Source organism: Dryas octopetala, chromosome 3 (assembly GCF_963921425.1).
Source record: "Dryas octopetala chromosome 3, drDryOcto1.1, whole genome shotgun sequence".
Lineage (NCBI taxonomy): Eukaryota > Viridiplantae > Streptophyta > Magnoliopsida > Rosales > Rosaceae > Dryas > Dryas octopetala.
In genome coordinates, this window is record NC_141368.1 from 15,367,488 (window position 1) to 15,386,935 (window position 19,448).

Consider the following 19,448-nt stretch of genomic DNA (forward strand, 5'->3'; position numbering starts at 1 on the left):
TTAGCATGGAAAAAAAGCCCAAAAATAACAAAAGAGTTCTGGAGAAGGGAGAATAGTGACCATGATACCTATGAAACTGCCACCACTAAATCACCATCCCCATTACGAATAAACATTTTACGACCTGAGTGGCCAAAAAAATAAAAAACATTCTACGACCTGGAACACCCGCCTGAGAATTAACAACCTCATCCATATTCAACTTAACTAACCCAACATGGTGTCATTGTTGATAACTGCCATTGAGCAGGAGCAGTTGTCATGTTGTCATTGTTGATAAACCCAATTTTCTTTAGTTCATATGTCATTCACATTCCACTCTAATTTTTTGTTTACTTACGTTTGGGAATAAAAAAATCATGTGTTTACTGTTACTTACATTTGGGAATCAAAAATAAGTAAGACCCACTCAATAATCTCATCCCTCTTTTTAGAGGAATCACACTCATTGGGAGGACGTAGAATTGACTCCAATTCCATATGGAGTCATTGATTCATACTAAAAATGTCCTCTAGTGAGTAGTTGAATAAAATATAATGTAGAGATAATTAGACTTAAGTTTTTTTAAAAAATAGTTTTTAAATAGAGATCAGGGGTATTTTAAAATTTATAAGAAAATATTTTTAATTCATAATAATTTATAAGAAAATCCTTTTAATTCATAATAAAGTCTTTCTCCGATTTAAAAGGTATTTCTCTCTATTTAAAGAATATTTCCTCTCCTAGGATGTAGAGAAAAAATTTTGTTGGTGAATCTTTTCTCTATTGCATGAAAAAAATGTGAACCTAGAATCTAATTTCATTCTATCTTCATCACTTACAGCTTGAGCCAAAACCCAAGCTGCTTCTTAATCTAGAACTACAGTGGCATTACCTTTCTTTTTCACTTTTTAATCTAACCGGCCAACCTACATGGCCACAGTCAACCTTCAATATCTTTATTGAGATATTAGGAGGGGCAACATTTAATTTTTAAGGTTAATTATCAAACCAAAGGGAGGCAATCTATAAGAATTTGCCACACTTTTACAAGATTTCAGTAGAGGCTAAATCTGTTTCTACATGACCTACCTAACCCCATCTCCTTCACCTTTTTAATCGTGGTGCTTCAAAAGGTCAACCTAATGACCTACTTTGATCCTAGTCCCTTGAGACCAGTCCCAAGATCTCTACACATATGCACATGTGTGTATGTCTGTCTGTTTCTGCATTTGTACAAGCCAGATTGTAGGAAATCACCAATATAAGGTGCATTGTGACCAAAAGACCTCCTTTCTATGTCATAAACTGTCCCAACCCTCTGCAAACAAGGATCCAAATTTAGTTCTTATAAAGGTTCCAAGTTCAGTGTTTAAGTACAGGAAAAAAAGCGAGGTGGGTGGAATTTCACATCTACTACCGATCATAATCTATGGTTTCAGCATACATATTCAAGATCTAAGAACAAGGAGCAAAGATGTTATTTTGATGGTGCATTTTATTGCAGTCAAAATAAAGTAGGCATTACTTACAGAGTTGGACTCCCCTGGATGGAAAGGTGATGTATGTGCTAAATATCACCATTTATACATTTTTTTAGCAAGTGAGTTTGGGTAATCCTTTTTTCCTTGTCCTGCTCCTCTTCCTGGATCCAGCATGCATTGTGTTATATTAAGGATCTGGATAAATGACCAGGTAATCAATTTTGCACAACAAATTTAGCAAAGGAAAATATCATATCACTGTAAATAGTTTGAGACATACCACTTACTAGGCTATTAAGGAGAATGGTTATTACAAAACTATAAGTGATCAGTACCGGTCATACCCCGGTTCTCCTTCAGATACTTTTGAACATCATAATGAGTGGACCAGCTCCAGTAAACAAAAAATTTTAAGCATATACTTGCATAAGAGTGATGTCTTCCAATGGATCTACACATATAAAATGAATCATGTTTACTGTGTTTTATAGCTCCATTGGTAATCACATGTTCACTTTACTCACAGGAGAGGGTACATTTAACTCCAAATAATGGGCACAGTCTGGACTTAATAGTTGATTTGGTTGGTTGGCATCCAGACATCTATTACATCGTCAAATATCATTGACTTAATATCACAATGGTTCAAGATTTCTCAAAGATAAAATCCATTAAAAAGGAGCTAGGGAAAAGAATTCACAATATTTACTTCACAACGGCATTAGGGAAAAGAATATTCTCAGCACACAGGGGAGGGAGGGACATGACCGAGCCACCAATTTGTAGACAATTTCATTCAGCAGGCTATTTTCTCATTAGCCTTTCATTACCTTTCTCGCAAAGGTTTTGAGTTAAACTGAAGAACTAATGATGGTGATCAGAAGTTGTGTCAAATGTTTCTGATCCCAATTTATTAGTCATAACCCAACTCATTGATACCTGTGGTATCTTTTTTGAATAGGAAGCAATTTCTAGAAAAGAAAACATATAAATGGACTCCTTACTGATGAATCCTGGAAAACCTTAATTAAAAGATTTATTGTTTTATAAACAGAACTATCATAGTAAAACTAAACTTCAAGAAATAACTGGTCCAAAGTAGTAATGTTGTCACTTGTCACCCAATGAGCACTTCATGAGAGCACCTCAAACTCTTCAACATATCTGTCTTTAAGAACATAAGTATTTTTTTTTCTTTTTTTACCCAACAGATAACTTGATAAATTCAAGACCCAAGGCAACCAATATAAGCCATGACTGCAATGCAGTTATGGGTTTGGCCGAAATAAAGCAAACCTTAGTTTGATAACACATTGTCCCTAAGTGTGAATTTGACACTCAGACCATTCATGATATTTTGACTGGTGTAACGAGAAAATGTACTTCTGATATATTTCAAAAAAGGTCATCTCATATCCTAGCTTCTTCCCTCCTTTCCTTTATTTATTTCAATGCCAGCCCCTCCTGGGAAGAATACCACTTGTGAAATATCTCTTGTCCAGTGTCTTGGCTCGCTAATTTTAAATTATGCAACCACCATATGCATTGGATTAGAACCTACTCCAGAAGCTTTGGCAATTGTTTGTTCTAAAATCAAAATAAAAAAAAGGTCTCACTCTTTCTTCATATACTACTTAGGGAATCATGATAAAATGCCCACCCTAAGAAAGATAAATCCACAAAATCAAATATGAGGAGCTCCAACATGTGACTACTGTATCCTCAATAATTAAAAGCCTTCCACTACCTCTCACTCACTAATCAAAGTATTTTTTTAACGCTACCTCTACTATGCTCATCACAAGAATCACTCCAACAACTAAGATCCTCCATTAGGAAGCATCAACAGCTATTTTATGGAAAATCACACTCCCACTCTATAAGCCAAAGACCATATAACAAGAAATTCAAAAACATGAAATGAAGTAGGTCAATGGCACAAATCTATATGAATCAAATTTATCCAACCTAAAAATTTCTGAGTGTACTACACCTCTAAAATCTTCAAATCAATTGCATTTTCGCAACAGCTATTTCAAATTAATAAATTGCATCAATAGCTATTTCAAATCAATTGCATTTTCACAACATGGCCAAGCTAAATCATAAAATTTTACACCAATAGATCAAAACTCAAATTCCACCAAAACTCACAATTCAAACAATTGGAGAACACCACCCCATAACTTATTTGCGGATTCAAAATCAAACATAAAAGACAAAATATACTGGGAAACAGTTGAAAGTTTACCTGAAAGCTGCAACTGATAAGACCATTGAAGAAACAACGTGACTATTCTTCAATGAGTCTGCAGAACTTGAAGTCTGTGTCTCACACACAACAAATATTCATACCTTTCAATACCAACAAGCTGAATTGAACCAAAACTAGTTTGTTTTAATTGCCCTTGACATTACAAAATTGCAGGGAAGCTCAGAGTCTGATCTATATAATCTAAAAGAGTCTCTGGACCCAAGAAAGTAGACAATGAATTTGAGAAATTAAGAATGAAGGTGCAGAAGACCTTCAGGGCACAACAAGCTATAAGATGAAGAAGAACCATATTTGGGAGAGAACGAAGGGTAAGACAAGTAGGCATTCGGTCGACCCTGTTTTACTATTTGAAACTTGAAAGCAAAAATTTGTTTACGAAATTATTACATTAATAAAGTTTACTTTAGACTTTAGAGTCCTCTACTAATAAATTAACTCACTTTTATCCGACTCCCATTTCTTCATTTGCACTTCTTCTAATTTTTTTAATATATTTTTATCATTTATATTTCCAAATCCGTCATGCTCTCTCCCTCTCTTCATTAAGATTTTCCATTGAAATTTTATCACTCTCTTCATTTTCATATAAGAAATTTGGAAAAAAGACCTTTTTTTCAACACACTGGATACTTTTAAGTAGTTTTAACCAACTTTTTATAACTCTTAAGCTACGTTTGGCACGCTGGACTGTGTTGGATTGGACTATTTTTATGAATTATGCTGGATAGTGTTGGACTGGAGTAAGCTGGACTAATGTTATCCTGTGTTTGGTGTTGTGTCGGACTATGAAGCTGGATAAGCTAAATAACACTGTCCTGTGTTTGGTGCATGGTCGGACTAAGCTATAATTATATTAATTTATAAATAAATAAAATATATTAATTATCAAATTAAATTTATTAATTTCAATGCCTACAAATATTAATTAATTTATTTATTTTATTAAAAAAATATAATTTTGGTATAAAAGCACATTTTTTTTTTGGGATAAAACTTAAAAGCACTAAAGTAATTAAATTAAAATTTAAAAAATAAAAAATCTAATACAATTAATAAACTCACTCCTAGCCACCAGATCGTCACTCTCACTCCTTCCCCATTTCTCTCTGTTTTTCTCTCCCCGATGATGGTGCCATACTGCCATCCTTCATCTCCTTCATCTCTCTCTCTCTCTTAACCTCTCCCTCTCTCTCTCTCTCTCAATCTTTCTCTCTCTCAGCGCCATCTTCTCCCCCTCTGTCCGCCGATGATGGCGTTTCAAAATCGAAGAAGTCGACGGCCTCCTCTGTCGGCCCTTCTTTTCCGACGACGTCGTGAGCCCCTGTTGGTACCAGTTTCTTCCTCTCATCAAGCTGGACCCAAAGGTGGCTTTTGATCATTCATCGGACCACCTCAATTGCCGAATCGAAGCTCCAAAGCCGCGACCTCCCTCCGCCGATTTCCGGCGACTCCGACGGCTGATGGCAACGATCTTCACTGGGTGTTGCTCCTCTCTTTCTGCTCTTTCCATTGGTCTAGATTTATGTGGTCAATTGTGCTCAAATAAAAAAGCCCCAAATTGCAGAAACTAGTTTTGGTCTTCTGAGTTGCAGCCTTGCAAGAACTAGTTAATCAACAAATCAATTGTCTCTGTTTTGATCTTTTTGAGCTGAGGAGCCAGTTCTTAGATAGGAGGTGTAATCTGGTTCTTACACAGCGAGGTGTGTTCAGCCCTCGCTATTTACCAACCCACAATCCGGAGTTTTAGAAGGAGCGGTGCTAGATAGTCTCATTTAAAATAATACCGTGTCTTACCAAACGTGGGTTTACTGTGTTATTTAACACAATCCTAGCTAGCAACGGCTAGCACAGTGAAACAAACGTAGCCTTAGAAAATTAACCAAAATAGGAATGGATTGGACTTAAACACCCTTAAAACCAATAAAGTTTCCTTCTCACCAATAACCACAGATGTTTTTTGTGGGTGGTGACTGTTGTTTTGGCCATCAGTATCACCACATGGAGCTTTGGAGGGAACTGGGTTGAAGCCCAAGTCCACCATGTCGTCGGAGGCGACTGTGGCTGGGACCCATCTACGACCTCGCTTCGAAAAACAGAGCAAGACAACAATCACTTTCAAGACGATCTCGTCGAGGGAGTATGACTTGGCGGCGCCGTGCGGCGTTGAAGCGGATTTATTTGGAGGAGAAAATGTGGGTGTGGGTGGTGTTGTGGCGGCGCGCCTCGTCGAGAATGTTTTCATGGCAGGGGGCTTGGAGACGAGTGGGGAATGGGGTGATTGCGGTGGTGGAGGGGTGGGTGTGGAGAGGCATTTGATGGTGGTGTCTATTTTCGCACAAGGCCCTCAAATGTTCTGCTTCGGCCCTGGTCCCATTTAACTTATTTTTTTCTTGTTAGCTGCAAGTAAAGGTGTCAAACAGGCCGGGTCGGGTGCACAAGGCCCTCAAATGTTCTGCTTCGGCCCTGGTCCCATTTAACTTCTTTTTTTCTTGTTAGCTGCAAGTAGAGGTGTCCAACGGGCCGGCTCGGCCCAACCCGGCCCGATCGGTTTAAGTTGAGCCCATCGTGCTTTCGTGTCGTGCTTGGGTCGCTCATATAGTTAAGACCTAAGCCCGGCACAGCCCACGGCCCGCGGGCCATTCGTGCTCATGTCGTGCCTTAAACGGGCCGACCCACGAATCTTTTTTTATTTTTATTTTTTAAGGTGATAAAACTAATCTCATGTTATTTTTTCTTATTTATAATTAATTATTAACATTATTTTTCACGAAAATTGAATTTTTTGTTGAAATATTCTTTAAAAATGGAAAAAACAATGTTGAAATAGTCGTGCCTAATTTAGGCCCATTTCGTGCCCGTGTTCGTGCCGTGCTTGGCCCGTGTTCGTGCTGTGCTTGGCCCGTGTCGTGCTCGTGCCGTGCCGTGCCCGATGGGCTAAAAACTTCGGCCCAGCCCGACCCATTTAATCGTGCCGTGCCATTTTTTAATCGTGACGTGCCGTGTCATGCTCAGGTCGGTCCGACCCGTTTGACACTTCTAGCTACAAGATTTGCCTAGAATATGTTTGAAATAAGTCATCAAATAGTGGTTCTAAAAAATTGAAATTCATGATGTCTTGGACAAGTTGCAAGTTGCAGATTACGTACTCGAGCACCCGCCGAGCATTACTCAAGTATCCGTCGACCTCCCTCGAGTACCCATCGAGCGCCCTCGAGTACCCGTCGAGTACTCCTGGATTCTGTTTTTTTCTCTCTTCTCCAAAAAATATGAGAAATTAAAACAATGAATTCATATGAATTTGACGCTATGCATACAACATATTTCTAGGGATTTAATGAATTGGAAATGGAGGAATTGGCCAAGATGGAGTGGGTTTTGAATTAGGACATGAAGAAATTGGGTCGAAATGGAGAAAGTGGGTTTTTGGGACATGGACGGTGGGTGTTTGGTGTTGTTGTTGTTGTGTTGGTTGGGTTCGGCAGCTGGAGGGGTTTTTTATGGTCGAGTGGTGATGGGCTCATCTAATACTGGATGAATTTTGTGTTTGTGTGTGTGTATGAGAGAGAGAAAGAGAGAGAGAGAGAGAGTGTGTGTGTGTGTGTGTATGTTTGCAAAAGAAAAATGGTAGAGGGTTTTGGGATTTTAATTCAGGGGTAATCAAGTATTTTCATTTCAATTTTTGGTTAGATTTCTAAGAATTAAAAAAAGGTGGTTAAATGTCTTCAAGTGCTTTAAAAAAGGGTTATTTTTCCAAATTTCTCTTTTCATATCGATGTTCTCTCCTTCTCTATTTTTTAAATCTACACCCCAGATAAATCAATTTATCCACAAGAACATCGCATCCCTGGTTTTTATACCTTTATTAAATTTTTTTAGGGAATAAGGGCAAAGATTTTATGCTTCAGTAATTGGGTTGATTCTAAATCCTAGCAGAGTAAAACTAGCTAGAGTCATAAGACATCAATTAAGAAAAATAGAAAAGAACAGCAAATGGAAGAAATAAGGAAAAGAAAACCTAATGGAAGAAGAAAACAAAACAAAAAAACCACAAGTTAACGGAGGGTATTGCTCTAATATTCTAAACAAAGTTAAATGTTTCTTCAATTTCATGAAAAAAGGAAGAGAGATGGAGATGAGAAAATAGAAGCACAAACTATTAAAAAAAAAAAAAAGGCAAAGATAGAGAGCAAATCATAGTTGTGAAACTATCAACATAAGACACAATGTCATTTTATTGATAACACAGTTCAGAAAAAAAAAATCAATTTTTGATGTAAAATCTAACATCAATGGCTATCACTAAAAGTTTAGGTAAGTTCAGTAAATGAATTGCTCTAAAGAGGACCCATATCCGTCAAAAATGAAAGAGAAAAATTGTGTTAAAAGAGAGTGAAATTAAGAATTATATTAAAAGTCAAAAGAATAAAGGGCATATTTAGAAATAAATAAAATTAAATATAAAAAACATTAAAAACATAAGAATGAGTGCACCTGGAGAAATGGGAGTGCGAAAATCGCCTCCCATTTTAAAAAATGATAAAGGAAACTCGTGTTACAGCTGAGAGTACCAATTCTACAATGCCAAACGCTAGGCGGATCCTTTACTTTGTTTAACGTTTCGGGCAAATAATTATTGTTACACAGTAATAAACAGTTGAAGTTAAGGTGGATGTAACTCCATAAGCTTAAATTATGTGTTTTATGTTGGTTCAATAATTTTTGACATGTTTATGTAAGAAAAGATATAAGATATATCTATAAATATCTTTTTTATGCGATCATTTGATAGTCATTGTTGCTTAGTGGCAATGGTTGTTACTTTCGAATAGTAATTATATTGTAAAACACGAAGAAAAAAATATCACCAAGTGCTCGGCTCATTAAGCTGGACATGTCTTTCACTGTGTTTTTGCAAGTAAATTGGGCTATAATGCAATTTTTTATTTTGGGCCTTACAAAAAGAATCATTATTTTTGTAGAAAATTAATCTTAAATCAATAAATATTTTCCTAAATTTTTCTGCTAAATCAAATTAAATACTAAATTTAATTTTTTGTATTTTTTTGTGATCGAAACTAAACTTTTGTACAATTAAGATATTTGGAAGTCGTTCGGCAATGGGTTTTCATTTTATATTTTGAACATTTTCAAGGTTATTCAGTACTGGTTTGCCAAACCTTTCTGTTGTATTTGATGACCACCTGTTGAATGGCCTATGTGTGTATAACCGGTGTAACCCCACTAAATGAAAATTTTAAAAAATATAATAAACGAGCTGTTCGGTGGGTGGTTGTCGCTTGATGCATCCTTTCTCTTGAACATTTCTCCATAAATTAAAATAGTTGTTTGTAGAAAGATTTGTCCATCCACTATCAATATCAGAATTTTGGCCATCTGTATCAAACTTGATTGGCTTATATTGACCATATCTCTCGCAACACAAGTATTTTCTAGGTATCTTATTGCCAACCCCCTTTCCATTAGACCTGTTAATGACAATGACAAGGTTGTACTTCCTTCCTGTGCATGAGTCCAACTAATCAATGCATTCCTACTTTGAAATATTTGTACATAACAGTTATATTATTTACATTTTAACTATGGTTGGGCTAACTCACATTCTAAATTAAAAAATACATGCCTCATCCATTGTGAACTCATTAGTGTAGTCACATAAAGACTTTTTGGGTTGGTTGTGTACTATGCCTCACAATTCTTATATCACTTTTCCATATTTATGAATTGTGATTTATTTGACAGAAAAAAAAAAAAACCAAACAAACTCCAAATAACTACATTGTTAAACTTGGCGGCTTGGTCTATTCTAGCCTGTAACATCCCAGAAACAGTTGCGACGTTGTGTTTGCTTCACAGTTTTGGCACTTGATAATAAGTATAATATTATTTTTTTCATGTTTTGTAAGTGCAAATTACTTTGAATTTGTGTTCCTCATGGATATTCAAAATCTACACAATCAAAGTTTTATTATAATAAGAGAAAATATAGACTACTAAAAGCCCTTAATAATTTTTAAAAAGACTTAAAAGTGAGTATATATTTTATAGGTTGAAAGACATTTTTGGTCCTTATACTATGACTAAGTCACACTTTGGTCTCTATCATTTCAATTTGTTTTTTTTTAAGGACTGTATTTCCATTAGTGTCGTAATTAGGTCTAATCCATCAAAATCAAGACAAAAAATGCCAATGTGGCACTACCTGATTAGCTCTGAAGTAGACAATTTTGACGGTTTAGACCTGATTGCAACATTAATAGAATCACGGTTCTTAAAAAATGCAAATTGAAATGACGGAAATCAAAGTACGACTCAGCCATAGTACAGGGACCAAAAACGTCATTTGGCCTATTTTATATTAACATATAAGGATAAAAGTACGCTCATGGATGTGCATTTATGTTTTTCTTTAAACAACGTCGATCTATCGGCTATTGTAGTGCAATAATACTTGTAACTTGTAAGGTAACTGCAGTGCAAAACATTTTTTTTCTTAATATAATTTTTTGGGTTGACTGGGGCTTGGCATGTGGAAAGGATATTACACATGATGCATGGACAACAAAGAGATGATGTTTTGTGTGTGGACAACATGGAGAGGAGTGACACTCAGTGGCGGAGCCAGGAATGTTTTCCTATAGGGGCACCATCAGTTCATCTTCATTGAGGCCTTTCCACTTTGAAGCTCACCTATGACTTCAAAATTTTTAAATCAAAACAAAAAATAATATTAATTTAAAGGAAAACTTTTGATTGGTTAATGAACAAGAAAAAATCACATAATATTATAACAAAGAAATATAATTAAAAATCCCTGCATATATAACTTCACTACCAATACCAATAAATCCCTCAAACTCTGTTGCAATCTTGCAAAGTAACAAAACTATCCCAAACAAATTTTTGAAAAAATAAAACATATATAGTCTCCATTTTTTTGTTATTACCAAATGTAGTAGCTTTTCCCCTCTGCTTCTCAATACCTAATTAATTAACTTCAAGTTCAAATAAGTAAGCCCTAAATCAAATTCCACTACAAGAAATGTGCACAAAACCTACTATCATTTGGTTGCACAGGAAAATGTGGCAATAAGGAACTTTAGTCCCTATTGTTCAATTGCCACCTATTTTTGTTAAAATCAAGGCACTTAAGTCCCTATTTCTTAATTGTCACCATTTTTCTGTGAAACTAATGAAGATGGGCATTACTCTAATTTCTTGTAGTGAATTCCTGCAATAAAATTGCTTTAGGTTTAGTAGTTATTTTAATTTTTGCATGTGTAAAACCCATATCAATTGAAAAGTAGAGAAATTTATTTGAAGTGAAAGACAATTGTGCAAGAACAAGAAAATGAAAACATAGATTGACATTAGATGAATGAAAATCTAAAAAGGGATCTTCTAGAATAGACAAAGGAGAAAGTGGTAAAAAAAAAAAAAAAAGAATAAAAAAGGTTAACATGTGTGAGACCTGATTGTTTTAAGGATATTTTAGTAAACTATCATATATCATAAGCCAATATTTTTTTAACGCCAAAATTTGAGTGGGGGCTTGTGTCCCCCCTTGTCCTCACGCGGCTCCACCACTGGTGACACTCGGTGGTGGTTCGGCAAAAGATCGATGGTGGCCGGTGAAAGTCTGACAAATGTCCGACGGTGGTCCAAAAATGGTTGATGATGGTCGGTGGTGGGCGACGTGTGGAATTGTGGAAACATGAAAGAGAAAGTTGGCAACTTGGCATCCACTTCTAAAAAGGGCAACTTGGTCATTTTCAAAGCCCAAAACAGATTATCCATGCAAATAGGCCTACTGTTTTGATCCAAATATAAAGATATTACAAAATCCAATGACCAAAGTCACCAAACCCAAAACTAAAAGCCCATCGGCGCATTCTTTAAATAAGAAATTATTTCTTACTTTAAATGTAATTTCCTAAAATTTATACTACTTATTCATATTTACAGGCAGCCAAGCTAATTTTTCCTCAGTATAGAAGTTGGGCCTAAATTTGATTTGGGTCTCTAGATCATATGCATTCCTGAACTTGATTTGACTTGGTTTTAGAGGCCATTGAGCCATTGATCTCCCCATACAGAATAACCAATAGACCACCTACATTTCAATGTCACATCTAAATACTCGAACTGTTGAGATCATGAGTATTAATCTCGTCCTCTATATAGTAATAAAAAAAAAACAAAAAACAAAAAACTGAACATGTCACGTGTGTTTGCTTGAATTAATTATTGATCAAATGGTGGGTCTAATTAATGTTCTGGTGGTCTTCTTCATTTTGATCCAATTGCATGTTTGCACGTATGAATATGAAGTGTAGGTGTGTGCATATATATGGAGAATTAGCTTTGCACCTATTTTTACTTTCAAGTCAAATGGATGAAGTATTGTCGGTAAGTTGGTAACCACTAGAATATGAATTTGACCATCTGCTCTGGGCATATATATATATATATATATATATATATATATATATGGTACTGCCCACAAAACTACGTCATCATGCATAGTTTCAAATGACTACTTAAAATAATGATAATAATAATAAATTAATATTAACATAAAATTATAAATAATGAACAGGCATATGCAGTCTTGTGGAACTGTGGAAGAAAGCCAGCTTTCTACGCTATGTGTTGCGTGTTAGAATTCCAAAAACAAACAAGCAAAATGCATAAAACTATGCATGATCGATGAAGTTGAATTAGACTTGATTTTGAAGACATTTAGGTAACGTTTGGTTATTATAATGAACATGAAAAAATTTCAGTGTCACTTTGAATGCCGTCACATGATTATTTCATGTGTTATAGCATGAGTAAAGCTACAAGCCTACAAATTTAGACTATATTAATTAATGTACACATATTATATAAAGATTAATAATATTGCGTCACAGTGTTACAGTCACACTAAGAAATATAAGACATAAAATGGAATAAAATCAAGATTGAAATTAAATTAAAATATAACGTAAAAGAGAGTTAAATAGTAAAGTGATAGACTGAGAAGAATTGAATCCCTCATTTTTATATGGAATGTCAATTCCTTTATTTTTATTATCATTTTTGTCAATTGAGCAATATATTTATGATGTGGCCTCTTTTAGTGTGGGATTTCTCATTTAAGAATAAATAAGAGATCTTTTGTAGGGTTGTTTTCACATTCTAATTTGACGATCGAAATCATCTATTTTTAAGTTATATTAATCTTGCAAAATTTGGATGAATTGGAAACTATTTAACCGTTTAATTAAATTGTCATCATTTCAAGTGCTTGTTGAATACATTATGTTCGTCAATTTATGTTATCAAAATTAGATATTTTGATAATTTTTAATTTGTCTAGTTATTTGCATAAATGATCTTTAAATAAAGACCTACAAAATAAACAATTTAAATATTTAAAATATAATATAAAATGGACTCCACAAGAGACATATTTATTTTATAATTTTGAACAATCCCACATTAGAAGGAGCATATATTTATGATTTCTTAAATTTTTTAAATTTTCGGGTTGATATAATGCATGCATATATAGTCAAAAGCATGATAGTTTCTTTTTTGAGTTTGTTGGGGTGAATTGCCATCACAATCAAAAACCAACTTCCAATGTCCCAACTCCCATGTCCCACTAGGGCCACAACCTTTGGTTGTAATCTAACGTTCTCAAGAGTCGTTATCTTACCCAAATTGAAATAATCCACAAAAATAATAAAAGCGCAAAAAGTGAATGGGCTTCTTCTGTACCCAAAAATAAACGTGCTAATCATATTAAGAAGGATTTTTTTTATTTAATTTTTTTATATACCAACATCTTAACAGAACAATTGTATAATAGAAGATAAAGAAAATTAGGATTAATTATGGATCATTATCTAATGAAACTATTGAAAAAAATGGTTAGATACTACTATATATCATTTCTTTTCTTTTTACGTGGTAACATTGGTCTTTTATTGTTTATTAGAACTTACTTACAGATGGTTAACATCCGAAGTTAATACTAATACATCAGATAAAATTGGTCATATACTCATGTTCCATTTCTACAATCATCCTAAAATATCTTTACTTAAAATCAAATTTAAGTTTGAAGAAAAGCTGAATGGAAAAGCAAACAGAAAATAAATAAAAGGTAACCTGCCAAAAACAGAGAGAAAATAAATAAAAGGCTGAAAAAAATTGGTATAAGAAAAAGAGTAAGAAAAATACAGACCTCAGGAAAAATAACCCCACGGGCAAATAAAAGAAAAGATAAAACAAATCAAGCAGATGAGGACAAAAAAAGAAAAGAGAGGAAAAATTTTGGAGAACGTATATGTGATTTCCTAGTGTGATACGTTTGCTGTTTTGAACAAACTAAACCCATTTATTTATTTCTAAGTTCTAACGATTCATTCATAGAAGATAGAATTGCCATTGATTTTCTTACTCCGTTTGGGACACGAGAAAATATCACATACCCACTTGCTTAGCATTCTCAGATTTTCTGTGGGTAACCCAGAAGCTAGATAGCTCTGTATTCTCCAATTTGGTAAGCAATTCTTTTGGTTGTTCTTAATCTTGATAACATTTTCTGGGTTTTCATTTTTACTCGCCAATGTTTCTCCTTTGAGGTTGCTATTGCCTGAAAACGTTAATTCTATTGAATTTTGTTTACTTGTAATAAGTTGCTTTCTTTCTGTACAGGCATGCACAAATGATTTTAGATTTTTGTTGCTTCCCATTGGAATTTTACTCTGTAATCAAGTGGTTTTGATTGAAACTTTGTAGATTCTTGTGTGGTCAGGATATTGGTTGTTTGTTAAAGTTTTGTTTTTTAGTTCAACAAAGTTTTGGATAAGTTTAACCTCTAATTTTTATAAATTGCAGATTTTTTATTTTCATTTGTGTGCTTGATTTCTGAGGGAAATGAAGAATGAGAGCAATTTGTTCATGAGAAGTCTAAATAAAAGAAAATACTTTTGCTTTTCTAGTGTATTATTTTGGCTTTGTTTTTTTTGTTTGTAGAATTGTTCTGGATTTTCTTGTCTTCCAAATGGGGCATAATGCTATTTAAAGTTACAATATGCTGCAAGAATTCTAACTTCCATTTCCTTGTTTTTGTTTCCTTCTGTTAATAATGATACACTTTAGATGAAGTTAATTTGAATAATTTTTCTGCATTTCAGATTTAAGGTGTATTATATACCTGCTTTTAAGTTGAAGCGGAGGTCTCGAATTCACTTTGGTTAATTTAAATTTGAAGAATTATCAGTTTGATACAGTTCGCTGAATTTGATTAGATTTAAGTCGATGGGCACTTCTGAAGCAGTTCTGCAAGTTTTTTGTGGGGCTGTACCACGCCTTTCTAGTACTGATTCATGTTTTAGCAAATGTGATACTATATTTTCTTCTAAATACCGTGTAAAATGTATAAAGAGAAAGGCCTCAAGGTATGTGCACTTACTCGGTTGTTCAAGTATGCAACAAAGTAGTATAGGAATTTATCGATGTCAGGGGATAGGGAGTGGTTTGTTTGGAAATATGAAAGTAGGTCATTCTTGGACTCAGAGGTGCAAGTGCCAACAAGCTGAAAGTATAAGTGGGGTAACCGCAGAAGATGCAAATGGAACATGGTTTGTGGATAGTGCAAAGAAATTGAATACAATCAACAGTGTGGTGAATGCGCCAAATGATTTGGAGTTTCAAGATGTTCAACAGTTGAAACAGGAAAAGGAGGTTTTGACACCTAATGGTACAAATGGAACAGTTAGAGATATGTTTCACAAGACTAGTGTTGACTGCCTTGAGGATGAAGCCTGGGACTTACTACGTGAGTCTATAGTATATTATTGTGGCAGTCCTATTGGAACAATTGCTGCACAGGATCCTACCAGTTCCAATGTGTTGAATTATGACCAAGTCTTTATTCGTGATTTCATACCTTCTGGCATAGCTTTCCTATTGAAGGGGGAGTATGATATTGTTAGGAACTTTATTCTTCATACACTTCAGTTGCAGGTAATGTACCCATCTGATACTAAAGACCTATTGTTATTGCAAAGTTCATACTACTAGACAGTGTGTTCCTTTTTTCTCACATCCCTAAATTATTGGTGACTAGAATACTATCTAGTTGAAATTTTTGTGGTATGTGAGTGTATATGAAATTTGCTTCAGATTCTGGATGAAATTCGCGTATATATATATGTATGAATGTGGCGGGGGGGAAAAAACAATGTTGTCACATGGGCATAGATCCAGATAAGTAATTCCAGGTTGCACATAACTCGGCAAGCTGGAACACACACAACACACACATACACACACACATACACACACACACACACACATACACACACACACACACGTATATATTCATGTATTTGTTATCCTATTTACTAAGCGAGATTCCTGATATTGCAGAGCTGGGAGAAAACAATGGATTGTCACAGTCCTGGTCAGGGCTTGATGCCTGCTAGTTTTAAAGTGCGCACTGTTCCTTTGGATGGTGATGATTCTGCAACAGAAGAGGTGTTGGATCCAGACTTTGGAGAGGCAGCAATTGGCCGTGTTGCCCCAGTAGATTCTGGTAAATTTATTTACCAGGTCATCAAATGTTTTTAACTTACAAAGTTATGTTTGCTTTACCACTTCTTGGTCGGTGAACTCATATTGTTATTTCATTTTCAGGATTATGGTGGATAATCTTGTTACGTGCATATGGAAAATGCTCCGGTGATCTCTCAGTTCAGGAGAGAGTTGATGTGCAGACAGGGATTAAGATGATTCTAAGGTTATGTCTAGCTGATGGTTTTGATATGTTCCCTACATTATTGGTGACAGATGGTTCTTGTATGATAGATCGACGAATGGGAATTCATGGTCACCCTCTTGAAATTCAGGTATCACATTATTCATGAACAGTCATTTCATGTGGCAGGGAATTACAAATCTGAAGGGGAAAAGAGTAGCCAATCAGTTTTTTTGACCACTTCTAGGAACTTGTAAATGAAGAATAATATTTTTATGAAAAAAGCATATTGATCAGCAGTTTGGGAAAGTGACTAGCTAATATAGGAAGTTTGATGGGGAAGAAATAATCTATTGGGTCAAGAAAAAAATGGGAGAGAGAGAGAGAGAGAGAGAGAGAGAGAGAGTAGAGATTGTAATAAAGGGCCATGATGGCCCAGAGTTCAGAAACACAATCGACATCAGATAATAAATAACTAATCTCTTGGGGCTTTTGATCTGCATGATACAATGATTCACAGAATGAAATACAATAAATAAACTGATCTCCCTATAGACTTCAGAGTGAACAACCAAGACCTTCCTATGCATTCTTCTTAGGAAGGCATTGTATTTTCACAAATGAAAGCTATTCAAAGACTAAATATTAATGAATATGTGGAATAGATACAAAAGAAGAAATATAAAAAAGGCCACCATGATAAGAAGACTAAAGTTGAGACTAATTGTTACCAATGTTGACGATCAAAACCGGGTAGTGAACTTAAAGAACAAAATAAAAGGGAGTATATGCAGAGTTACAGCGTTATGCAGCTTCAGGGAAAATGAATGAAGGAAGATGAAAAAAACTTCTGGTAGCTTTGTCATTTCATATCAGAGAGGATTGCTGGCGTGCTATTCATATATTTCATGCCCTCTGGGAAATGAGGGGAAAAGATTAGTTAGAGAGTCAGAGACACCAGAGGATGACATTAATATCCAATATCATTTGGTCCTTAAGACTCCATCTGTTGGAAGTTTATGTAATTATTCTAGCAGAGGTTCATTCATCTACATGGTAGACAAATTTTTGGTTGTGGCTGGTCTTGCAAACATTTTGTAGCATGCCATTCTTTCTTTCTCAGTGCCTCTTCTTCTAGCATAATTACTGGGATTGAGTCTGATTTTATATTTTGGTTCTCACAGGCACTTTTCTATTCATCATTACTTTGTGCACGAGAGATGCTTGCTACAGAAGATGGATCTGCAGATCTTACTCAAGCACTCAACAACCGTCTGGTAGCTCTCTCTTTTCATATCAGAGAATATTATTGGGTTGATTTGAGAAAATTGAATGAGATCTACCGATACAAGACTGAAGAGTATTCATACGATGCAGTTAATAAGTTCAACATATACCCAGATCAAATATCTCCTTGGCTGGTGGAGTGGATGCCTAACAAAGGCGGCTATCTAATTGGAAATTTGCAACCAGCTCATATGGATTTCCGTTTTTTTTCTTTAGGAAACTTGTGGTCTGTAGTAAGCGGTATTGCGACAACAGATCAGTCACATGCTATTTTGGATCTAATTGAAGCCAAATGGGGAGATTTGGTGGCAGACATGCCATTTAAGATTTGTTATCCTGCTCTTGAAGGTCAGGAGTGGCAGATTATCACCGGGAGTGATCCTAAGAACACGTAAGATGTCTAACTTGGTAATAATAAATTTTTGTTCTTTTCCCCATCTCATACTTAATATGTTTTTGATGCAGGCCCTGGTCCTACCACAATGCAGGTTCCTGGCCGACTCTGCTATGGCAGGTTAGTTATTGTTGTGTTGTCATGTGGACTTTTAACTGATAGATGGACCCAAAGGCAATACCGTCAACTGTTGAGTTGAGACACCCATTCGTGGATAAAGTATAAACCATATTGGTCTATGACTCTCTATGGTATATGAGAGTGTTGATTGTGTGCGGTATTTCTGCTATATCATTTCAATTTTTTATGAAATGCATATGGCATCTTGATTTTAATTGAGTATTAGTAGGTAGAAATTTAAATTTACAGTTTCGTGACAAATTATGGATGCCTTTCACAGCTCACTGTCGCTTGCATAAAGATGAATAGACCAGAAATTGCTGCAAGAGCTGTTGAGGTTGTTGAGAAACGGATATCACGAGACAAGTGGCCAGAATACTATGACACCAAAAAAGGTAGGTTCATTGGAAAACAATCACACCTGTTTCAGACCTGGTCAATTGCTGGATACCTTGTGGCAAAGCTCCTTCTTGCTGATCCTAGTAAAGCCAAGATTTTGATAACTGAAGAGGATTCTGAACTTACGAATGCCTTCTCTTGCATGATTAGTGCTAACCCAAGAAGAAAGCGTGGTCGAAAGAATTTGAAGCAGACCTACATTGTTTGAGTTTGGTATGAAAGTCTGTTATGATTCAGCACCAGGCTTCTAGTACTTATTTTTCCTTACATTTATGTGCGTGGATAGGCTTGATATATTACATAAGCTAATTCATGTATCACTATATTCTATTGTAAAGATTATGTACTCTGATTTGATTTTACAGTCACCCCTGAATATCCTGTTCTAATTTGGACTGAAGAGACAGTTATTTGTAAATATATATATATCAGACTTCATTGTGAGTCAACATATGGTATATTATTCAAGTTTATTATAATTCATAATCTGGGTTTTGACTATATTGCTATTTGGTCTTGATGAAGGATGGAGTAAGCATTTGTAGTCTTTACATCACAAGTTAGTTCAGCTATATACATTTCAATTTGACCTATTTCATTTGTAGTCATACAATGACAGATGAGGCTCTTGTGATGTATGATAATGTTTTAGGATGCAATTAAGTTATATAAGATTTATGAATGGTTACATAGGATGCAATTAAGGGTTAAACCCGAACTATCCAGGATAAAAT

At 35.1% G+C, this 19,448-nt stretch overlaps 1 protein-coding gene and 1 long non-coding RNA gene across 3 annotated transcripts; one reads left to right on the forward strand and one right to left on the reverse strand.

Moving 5' to 3' along the window:
- Positions 1-723: 723 nt before the first annotated feature.
- Positions 724-4,013, reverse strand: LOC147291293 (uncharacterized). Of its 2 annotated transcripts, none has more exons than XR_015121468.1 (3): positions 3,716-4,013; positions 1,513-1,625; positions 724-1,301 (listed from the first exon to the last, which is right to left on the reverse strand). It is a non-coding gene; the product is annotated as an uncharacterized LOC147291293 (long non-coding RNA). The 2 variants fall into 2 exon arrangements; XR_015121469.1 differs by lacking the exon at positions 3,716-4,013 and adding an exon at positions 1,745-1,820.
- Positions 4,014-14,061: 10,048 nt separating this feature from the next.
- On the forward strand, positions 14,062-19,215 carry LOC147291294 (neutral/alkaline invertase 3, chloroplastic-like). The gene is made up of 7 exons (XM_086234848.1): positions 14,062-14,312; positions 14,950-15,781; positions 16,187-16,352; positions 16,454-16,665; positions 17,699-18,192; positions 18,267-18,315; positions 18,596-19,215. Exons 2-7 carry the CDS (start codon positions 15,074-15,076, stop codon positions 18,920-18,922), a joined length of 1,956 nt encoding a protein of 651 aa, XP_086090974.1. The 5' UTR covers positions 14,062-14,312; positions 14,950-15,073; the 3' UTR covers positions 18,923-19,215.
- The last annotated feature ends 233 nt before the right edge of the window (positions 19,216-19,448 follow it).

What these genes read in the sequence shown, in the direction of transcription:
- LOC147291294 (XM_086234848.1), top strand. Translation starts at nt 15,074, where the DNA reads ATGGGCACTTCTGAAGCAGTTCTGCAAGTTTTTTGTGGGGCTGTACCA. An exon ending in TGTTGCCCCAGTAGATTCTG is followed by an intron (nt 16,353 to 16,453) that starts GTAAATTTATTT and finishes TTTCATTTTCAG; the next exon opens with GATTATGGTGGATAATCTTG. An exon ending in GGGAGTGATCCTAAGAACAC is followed by an intron (nt 18,193 to 18,266) that starts GTAAGATGTCTA and finishes TTTTTGATGCAG; the next exon opens with GCCCTGGTCCTACCACAATG.